The sequence below is a fragment of the Conger conger genome, chromosome 17, assembly GCF_963514075.1.
Source record: "Conger conger chromosome 17, fConCon1.1, whole genome shotgun sequence".
In the NCBI taxonomy this organism is placed as follows: Eukaryota; Metazoa; Chordata; class Actinopteri; order Anguilliformes; family Congridae; genus Conger; species Conger conger.
The window spans coordinates 18105326-18115815 of NC_083776.1; the positions used below are offsets into that span (position 1 = coordinate 18105326).

General features: G+C 42.1%; 1 protein-coding gene across 1 annotated transcript; it reads right to left on the bottom strand.

Annotated features, from left to right (window-relative positions):
* Positions 1-840: 840 nt before the first annotated feature.
* LOC133116726 (omega-amidase NIT2) lies at positions 841-7098 on the bottom strand. The gene is made up of 10 exons (XM_061226623.1): positions 6921-7098; positions 5969-6087; positions 5442-5562; positions 4678-4766; positions 3970-4063; positions 3775-3849; positions 2898-2976; positions 2595-2693; positions 2348-2403; positions 841-2128 (listed from the first exon to the last, which is right to left on the bottom strand). The coding sequence occupies exons 1-10, from the start codon at positions 6946-6948 to the stop codon at positions 2034-2036; spliced, it is 855 nt and encodes a 284-aa protein (XP_061082607.1). The 5' UTR covers positions 6949-7098; the 3' UTR covers positions 841-2033.
* Positions 7099-10490: the final 3392 nt, after the last annotated feature.

Sequence of the window (10490 nt, forward strand, 5' to 3'; positions counted from 1 at the left end):
GTTATTACGTGAAAAGAGTTGACCACTCCAATTTTGCTCAAACTTTGTGTAAATGTTCTTTATATATTCAATAAAGAACATCCAAAACATTAGTCTCATTGGATTTGTTGTTCTAAAGATATTAGCTCATAAATGGTGGGTGGTACCTAAAATGTCACAAGTGGAAATTTGGGATTTTGGAGCACCATATCTTTGGTATTAAAGCGGGGAAACACCTGAAAATGTGTAAACAGAAAGTGGTGTCTGATTACTTTCAGATTATGACCCCTTCTTTAAGAGCCAATATCTTGAGAACGACAAATCCAATTAGGCTAATGTTTTGGATGTTATTTATTGAATATATAAAGAATTTACAACTCCCACACCTCAACATTTTCATGGAATGCCCCAACTATCAGCTTCTCTTCCGCTTTAGCCTAGCTATATGAGGCTGGGAAGTGCCATGAGCATGCAGTTACTTAAGTCTACTGTTCCTCTCTGAGAAAAGCCAGAGAAAGCATTTACTTTCAAGACACTGCGCATGTACGATAATGAACAACTGGGGGTAAACAATAGGTCCATACTGTTCCACCCCGAAAATAGCTCAATTCCACACCAACCGTATTATATTTCCCTAGATGCAAGTTTCCTGTGGCAATTTGACTGTTGCCAAAATGTCATACTTGTTTCAGGAATGGAAATGGTGGTGAATCTGTTTTGTTTTTACGAGGTATTTTTTACGAGGTAGGTAATGAGATTGCGGAGCGACTGCTGTGATGTAGACTACCGTGTGTGATGTTATGGAAAAAAGAATTATGAGGATAATTACTGATGAAGTAATCCACAAAAACCCAAAAATGCTGCATGTCTGATTCCGTTTAACCAATATCACCGAAACTAGCATGTTTATGCTCCACTACTGTATAAACAATTGCTTTGATCTTGAGTGATTTTTTTAAATATTGGTTTTGTGTCATACTTTGTACATGAATATTGCAGAAAAGGGGCTCCAACCACCATTCATAAACATAGTTGATGAATTGATCACATATGTATGGAGACAGTGAGCTTTTCTGACGCAAAGTCTTACCTGGGGATAGGTGACAGCACACCATACATCTACACAGAATATCCACTCATGGGGAGTTTATTACCTCATTAGAAGAGCCCCCTTCCTCGCCCAGAGCATATCACCACAGTGTAATCTCCCAGGGACAAGGCGATGGGAATCCAGTGCAAACTGAAGGACAGCAGATTCACACTGGGGCTGTCAGAGCCACAGTCCACACTCCTGCCTGAGGTATGATTGTGTGATGTCATTCAAAGCTCCCTGTGTGATATACAAGAGGAGATGTTCTGGATACCCCTCCCCAAATCATCCCTCCTTCTCCATGGCAACACTACGTGTGTGAGTGCATTTGAAATGCTGAGAGCAGTATCAGAACAGCAGGTTTTAAAGGCTGAGAGTGCCTCCATATAGTCAGAACATTAATCAGAAAGATCTACTAAGAGAGGCCGGTTTGTTCAGCACAGCAGCAGACATGTAAACTGAGAAATAAAACTCTTCATTTTTAGCACACAGTGGTTTTCAAACAGATCTCATCAGAAATGTATCGATTGTTTTTTTTGTTTTTTTTGTGCAAGCATTGCAAATGAGATCGTACACCAGCTTCAGGCAGTTTCATTTAGACAAGGAAACAAATAGAAGGCACCAAAGGCACGTCGATTCTGTTCAGACCCAGTGCAGATTCATCATCTTAGGACCAAGTGCTCTACTCTAAAATTACACCAAAAAAAAGAGCTTGAGCTCTAAATGAAAATATTTTTCCCAGTCAGCACAATTTTCAACATTCCTAAAATGGGAGCAGCGTGGAGCCCTGTGACCAGTTGCAGATTTAAACAAACCTCCCCCCCCACTCTCCCTCCGGCACCACCCAGTCCTGTTTTAGCAGTCCAAGTGACCCAGTCCTGCAGGAGAAGTGCATTCTGGGAATATTTTTGATGGCCTTCCCCTCCGAGCCACACCTGTTGCTCAGGTACGCTCGGGTGCGGCTCTACCCCTCCTGCGTTGCATTCACAGAGTACAGGTCACTGCGTCGCTGCAAGGAGATGGGGACCTGCTGACGCACGTCCGACAGGTACTGCAGGTCTGGCACACAGGAACATTCCAGAAACGCGGTTACAACACAATAATCTGCAGTGACATTCCCACACAATATGATTTATACACAATCTGTGCAGTGACTGTCTTTCATTATAAGTGGTCAAAAGTGTGTACTTTGTCAAAAGTGGTCAAACGTGTGTACTTTGTCAAAAGTGGTGAAATATTTGTACTTGGACAGTGCGGAGTATGAACTGCTATACTCACCGATATCAGCATACACGACTGTCTCCTCTGAGCCAGCCTGGGAGACCACCTCCCCCCTGCCAATACAGACCAGTTACACACACTACGGCGTTACACACTCAGAGGAGCAAAGTAAATTGTACAATGATGTGTCATAGAGCAACATTGCTATTATAGGCCAGTGTGCAGTGTATAAAGCATTATCTACACATGGGACCTGCTCATTTTGCTGAGTGACAGATTGATGGACAGATGGGCGGACACTGACCAGGGACTGACCACACTACTGTGTCCCCAGGCCACATAAGAGGCCGTTTCGTCTCGAGCTGGAGAAGCTGTGGCCACATACACCTGGTTATCCACTGCCCTGCAGGAGAGAGAGAGAGAGAGAGAGAGAGAGAGGGCACGTCATTCTCACACACATCTGAGACCAGATCACACGCTCACTTTCTATTGACCGGCATACACAAATACAAATTTCAATCATATCAACAGAACATACAGCGTTGTACATTAAATACAGTATTTGATGCTGTTTCTGTGTTTGTGAAATGAACAGCAGGACACTGACCTCCCCCTCTGCAGCAGTTCCCAGTGGGCTGGCCCTGTGGTCATGTTGAAGGCTCCAGGATAAACCAACAGCTGACACCCTGAAGGAGAGGGGGTGAGAATTTTTCTTTTAAAAAGACCTGGCTTTAATGTCTACTTAACTTAATTTAAACTGTCCTTTTGATGCAAATACACCGGCAGCATTAAAACCTGCTTTCAGGGTGAAAAACTCAATGTTCTATCAGTAAAATATAACAATTCAAATGATCTCCGAACCTCCACCTCACGCTCACGACTACTGTCTGTTCTGGCTCTACGGTGGTGGAACGAACTCCCCGTTGAGGTCAGAACTATAGAATCTCTCCCCACCTTCAAGCGCAAACTGAAGACGCACCTCTTCATGCAGCACCTCTCCCCATCCCTCCCTACCTCCCTGTGAACCTTAATTGTTGTCTTTGTGATTTACGTAGTGTTTCGGTATTTTTAGTTGGCTAGGTAAGCAGTAATTGGATAGTTAAGTTTGGTCACTTTTGCTTTGTTGTTTGTTTGTTTATTTATTGATTAAAAAAATAATAATAATAATAAAATAATAGGCCCTGGTCTTTGTTGTACGGGTAGCAATTGAAATTGTACTTCCCTCTAGGGTCTTTCAGCGCACTTAGCCCTGGTTATAGGTATGCACTTTGTTGTACATTGCTCTGGATAAGAGCGTCTGCCAAATGCCAATAATGTAATGTAAAAGTCCATACATGCCCAGTAAACTGTAACACATTTTCACTGGATTAGAAGTGGCATCATCAACATTGACCGCTGTGTGCTTGATATGCCGTTTTGCTGTTGACAGTTTTCTGTCCTCGGTGGTGGATGTGTTGTTTATTGGTCCCAAATGAGGAGCTTACCTCTCCTTGTGTAGATCTGTGCCAGCTCAGCAAAGCGCATGTCATAGCAGATCCCTACTCCCACCTTACAGAAAGCTGCAGAGAACCAGACAGAAATTAAACCAGTCTCAACGATTATTCACCGAATATACCACTGCCACTTACTCTACATATACATACTTCCTGTATGCAGAGACGGACAGAGAGGATGCTCACGTGTGTCAAACACAGAAAAGTTGCTTCCTGGGTTGAGTGTCTCTGACTCCTGGAAGCGGATTTTCCCGGGAATGTCGATGTCAAACAGATGGATCTGCACAGGAAAGCAAGGGGACAAAACCAAGCCAGGACTGTATGGTATGAATTTTTGCATTCATATTTGTAGAATACAAAAAGCTGAGACATAATAAAATCACAAAACCGCAATGCCAGATTGTTAAAGACTCTCTGCTAGCAAGAACAGTAGTTTGGATGGTTATCAGTCCCTTATTTGCAAAGCAGGGCAATAAAACTCCAGCCTCCCCCTCGACATGGACAGTTTACAACCCTCACCTTGCCACAGACAATACAAGGTATATTCTAACGATCCTTGATACCATTTCCCTATGTCAAAAAATCATGTTCCAATATAAGAACAAAAATATGCAATTCAAAAGTTGCATGAATGAACATTGTGGGTTTTTTTGGGGGGTTTTTTCTTAGCTGACTTTTATTGCACGTCTGGCTGACATATTCCCGGTTTGATTGAAATATATAGTTGAAATTGTTTTGCAAATTATTCGATACAGACATATTTATGGAACCAAATACACCACCTGGTTATGAAGCTACGACTGTTATCTGACTAACGTTGAAGTTTATTTCTAATCCGTTCAGCCATTTTCAAGAAAAGTATATTCAATTTGCAGAGTGAGGTTTGGCACTAACCTTCCTGTGTTTGAGAAGCAAAGTGCCGTCGGGCCCAAACACTGAGCAGGTGTTATACAGCTTTCCCCCGTCTTCCTCAGGAATGGACCCTACCACACAAATGCACATACACCATACACACATACCACATACATAGCACACACACACACACACACAAACACCCGCAGTTTAGAAATCCGTATAACTAACTCCCCAAACTCAGTTTGTGAGGAAAAAGCGCAATGCTTGACTGCACTTGTAAAAGTGAATAATTCAAGCTTTTACAGTACACTACCATTCAAAATTTTGAGGTCATCTATCCAGACTCTGATGTTGACAGGTCACAGACATCAGGAAGTCATGGTCTGCAAAGGATATGCAACCAAATACAAAACATGACTCTTTTAAATCACATTATGTTCATTTGTGTCAAACACTGAAATGGGGGACTACAAATAGAAAGTGCTGTAATTACTACACGGTGAAACCAGAATGCATAAAAATACCCTTAAATAAAAGCTTGGAGCCTGCACTTGACCATGTATGAATTGTTTGATTACAAACTCAGAAAATAAAATAGTTAAACAGAAAAAGATAAGGTGACCCCAAACTTTTTAATGGTAGTGTATGCACTGAGAATGACACACGTTGTGTATATTTCACATGGGACCCAATGTCAGAGTTCCTGAAACACACCACCATAAGCTTGCAGTTTCACCTTTGAGTCGTACTGTGTTGTCATGGCGATGTGCTGTAACATAGAGGTACACACTCAGGTGTCTCACCTCCCACCAGGTACACTGCGCTCTCCTTGGCTGCTTCAGACAGGACCTGGGAGGACTCCCCCGGGATCTTCTCTGCGTACTCCGGAAAAAAGCTTGTCCCATACGGGCAGTTGAAACACTCCTGTAAGGGTGTAACAAAGAGCTCTGCATCCTAAAACCACTGGTACTGCTAATACACCCAGGGAAATTGTTTGTTTGGACACAGCAGTATGGCTAATATACTCAAGGAAAGTGTACATAATGCTAATACACCCAGGGAAAGTGTTAGTTTGAACAGCAGTACAGTCCCTGTTTGTTGGTTGGAAATATCCCACCAACCACTTTCACAATAGTTCATTTTACAAATACAGAAAATATCACAGATCCAATTCAGTATTTTCTGCACATGTAATGCAAAGAAAGAAAGAAATTGTGTTCAACCTACTTTGGCAATAATTGTTAATTCCAGTTATTCAATTTGTGTGTGACTGCAGATGGGGTGCTCTTATAGACAGAGAGGTTACTCTGTCAAAAGAGAGGTTACGCACAGGCAGAACCACCATTTTCGCTCCCTGGCCGGCTGCCTCCTTCACTAGTTCCCGTGCTCTGCTGAGGTTGTCCGCCTTGACCTTTGACACGTGCATCTGAACCACAGCCAGACGGAACTCTGCATCACAAAGCAGGACAGTCACCATGGCGGAAAAAATCTGCTCATCAGCCTCAGTCCCTTCCAAACATGATGCAGTTTCAGGACAGTGATGCCAAACCAGTTCAGGCTCTGCGTGATATTCTCAATGAGACTGATGTGTTCAGGTTGCCACTTAAAGTTGCCCAGGTAATCTGTCTCAGTCACAAATCATGAGTTTGTGTCTATCGTTCCAGTAACAGAAAACACAAGAAGGCCTAAAATACTCAAATTCAAAGGCAATGGAAGATGGTGTTATTACAGTGAAGTCGTAGTTTGCTTGCTTCATTTATTGTGGTGTATACTGCATATTTCTTTAACAGAAATATGAAGGGTGGAAAATTATTTGTAAACTGGGTGTGATTTTAATGTTAATGTACACTAGAGCGAGGACAATCCTGTCCAGGGGTCACTGTCCAGGTTAAACAGTGAGCGAGCGAGCAATTGCAGAGAATTGCTAGAATCGCTGAACATACAAATCAGCTAGGTGTAAGTTCGTCAACAACAATCTATTGGCTCTAAGTTCAGAAACAAGCACTACATTCCCAATATCTTATTTTATTTATCAATCTGATTTTAAATCATACGTTTCAAAGTAAGCGGTCTGTTGTGATTTACATGTCATTTCCTTACCTATATAGCTACCCTGTTGGATATTATCGAGATGTAATCGTAAGACTGAACTGTAGATATATATCTCGTGAAGCAAGCTACGTACATAACATGCCAGTATTTGAATAAAAGTTATGCAAAATTATAAGGTTGCTTTACAACATGTTTGATCGATGTTCTTGAATAAAATGATATTCACTTACTGGACATTGCTTTCGCTAAAGTGGCCATCGCACTCTCAGTGGAACGAAGATATTCTAGTGCAATTTATACTGTAGAGTATTCGCGCAGATCCACCGCTCCGGATACCAAACGGACGGAGAATCGGTTTCCTTGCATCATCAAATGATCCGATCTAAGCAGTAGTTATTCTGCGAGGAATATACCGGAACCACCAGAGCATGACGCCCACGAATCGCAAACCGTCGTGGTGTCCTTCCGTTTTCATGTGGGGGAAAAAATTCAATACAAAAGCCCGTTGAGCTTGTGTTATAAAGTCAGTATTGTTGCTTGGTGGTCAGAATACTTCACTGTCTGTTTTCTTTCCAGAGGATAAAGAGACACCACGCCAGGCAAACCATCTATCTGTGATGTTGATTGGTCAATAGTAGCCTACCTAAATCTGAGACATGTGTAAATCGTATTTTCTAACATGAATTCGGACGTATAAAATATTCCCTCAGTTACCAAGATAACATTTCTGTGGACAATGGGAAAATGTCGAAATTTCCCTGTAATTACACTGAAGTTCCTGTGGATAAGTGAGCTGCTGACCAGTAAGACTGGATTATAGTGGATGTAGAAAGACATCCATTCGCTTGGACACAGCATAGTCAGTTCAAATTAAATGGCTTAACATTTTCATAGAGGACAGGGCAAATGGTGGACACTACAAAACGTTTTCTTTTTTTAAAGAATCCTAAGCGTTTCTTTCAATACTGTAGTAGGAAAAGTTAAAGAGGAGGTTGAGCGCATTAAGAATAACAAAGGAGCTGTTGTATAAAGATATTGCTGATGCTTTAAATGGCCAATTTGTTGAGAGTTTTACCAGGAGGGCATATTCAAGACTCAGAATGTCTTATCAAGAAGTACTAGAAAGGATAAAGAGGTACCAGATAAATTACATAATCTAAAGACAAATGAGGCAGCAGGCCCTGATGGCAAATTCCCAAGGGTCCTCAAAGAGTTAAGTGAGATAATCTTTTTTTAGACAGTCATTAGAAACTGGAGAAATACTGGATTACTGGAAACAAGGTAATATATAAGAAAGGGGAACAGTCCCCATTGATTCAGGAAATTACAGGCCTGTCAGTTTGCACTTGTATCACATGTAAAATATTGGAATCTATCATTAAAGACAAACTGGAATTATTTCTTGAACATTTTTTTTTTTTTTTTAAATAATTTTTATCCGATTTTTTGCCCTTTTTCTCCCAATTTGGTAGCCAATTGGACCCCGTCTGATTCAATTAGAGCTAGTATTAGATACACCGCCCACACCCCGTCCCTCGGCGGCCAACGGGAGAGCGGCACGCCTTCTTCAGGCCGTCTCGCCTCCCAAGCTGTAACCGTGATTCCGAGGCACCCGAGGAGCTTGTTTTGTCCGGCGATCTACTAACCATGCCAAGTCCCTCCCTCTGGAGCAGCGAGCCAATTATTGCTGCTCCACGTGAGCCGGCCAAACTTGGCTTTTGGCAGGACCGAGAATCGAACCCCGGTCCCCGGTGTGCAACTGCAGCGAACTGCAATTTCTTGAATATTCTAAGGGGCAGCCAACATTGTTTTCATAAGGGTAGGTCATGCCTACCCTTTTGGCATTCTTTGAGGAAGCTACCATGTGTTTTGATGTTAGCAGGGTTTATGATAGCTTTGTAAAATGAATTAAGGGGGATTTGATTGAAGCTTTCAAATTAATTAAAGGGATTAACAAAGTGAACTAGAGGCAATTATTCAGAGTAAGTTTGGTTAACAGAACGAGGGGGCATAAATGGAAACTGGCTACTGTTTTTTTCTGTTTGTCTTCTTGTACTCGTCCTTTACCCCCAAAATCAAAACTAATATTAGGCAGGAGGCCTGGAGGCAGTGTTGGCCGATTCTGTACGTTACAAGGCCTCGGTAATGCTGCCTTGGTAGTGCCATATTTTGTTTCTTGTCCTTTTAGAGCAAATTTTTAGCTGTAGATTCTGACTGAATTATACAGTAGGTCTAGCTTTTCGGTTGTAGGCCAGGTTTGCTCTGTAGATTGGTGACTGTGGAACAAGCTCTGTCTCAAGGTCGCCAAATGGAGAGGTCTAGCTGGTGTTGTAGGATATGATAATTATTTGAAGATATGACTGAACTATCCTTTTAGCTGCCCTGTAGGCAAAGCAAGGTTTTGATACGGGCAGATATGGGCCGCCAGTGAAGGGAGATGAGTAGGAGAGTGACAATACTGAGCCTGGGGAGGTTGTAGACGGGTAAACACTGAGTACTGGATGCGATGGGAACGTTTTTTCAATCCAGTTATTCACCTCGGAGCAGTGAGACCCACATCAGTAGTGTGGCGAGTTATGCTTACGCACACACTCCAATGGCTTCGGCAGCGTTTACCCCCTACCGTGGGAACAGGTGATCTCTCCCAGCATGCACTGCACACCCCATTAAACGCACAGGGCTCTGTGGGAGATCCTGGGGACCAGGGCTTAGACACAGCTGACTGGGTTTGTGTTCGCTCCTCATTACTCAACCTGGAGCAGATAAAACTTTGCATTTGTAATGAGGCTGAGGCTGAACACTGGAAAATATATCCCGTGGAGTTGGAGAGCTTGGGTACAGATGCGGTACTCCTAGTTAACACTAGAGGGAAGCATTGCAACATGAACAGTACTTGCTTTGTACAGCCAACAGACAACAACTTAGATTTCAGTGTGGGCTGTGTCTGAAACAGCCTCTTACAGTTTTTTTTACAATTGATTATACTCATGTCTCAATACTGAGTATACTTTTTTTTTTACACAGCTCTCATTACCAACACGTATCTTGGCACAACAGTTAATCTTGCACACAAAATACACTAAGACTACCAGAACCCAATTCATTCGACCATAACACTGGGTAAAGGTATCACCCAAAAAGATCACTTTGTCACTCATAACAGAATTACCTAAAAACAGTGGCATTACAAGATGCATTGTTTTTCTTTGAAGCATCTTTTTTTATATACATAAACCCAAGATTCCAATATGAAATAATAGCGTACTCTTTCCAAAATGGATACACAAAATACACAAAATGAAACAGCAATTAAAATACCGTATTTGGAAAAAAAGCCCACACATACTGTACATATAGAATATGTGCTCAGTGATTCTCTGCTGCCATCCACCTGGGAAAAAACCTCTTTGAATGCCTGATCCATTCCTCGGAATTTCCCAAAGATATGTCTGGTCATGTAGCATTCATTGCATTCAGGAAGGACATCTGATCATGTGGACGGTGGTCATATATGTACCTTCCACCTCCATGAGGAAAATAATTCCTCTATGGGGTAATGGTGTAAGGTGGAAGGAAAAGTGATGGGCTTCAAAGCACTATGTGAGGGCACGGGCATAGTGAAATGGTACATTGTCCCATATGAAACCCCCTACTGTGGTTTAGATGCTTATCAGCCTCTTATTTGGAAGCAGGGTAATAAAACTCCAGCCTCGTCATGCTCACAGTTTACAACTGTCACCTCGCCACAGAATCAGACAATATTCAATCAATAATGTTTTATCGCACGTCCAGCTGACATA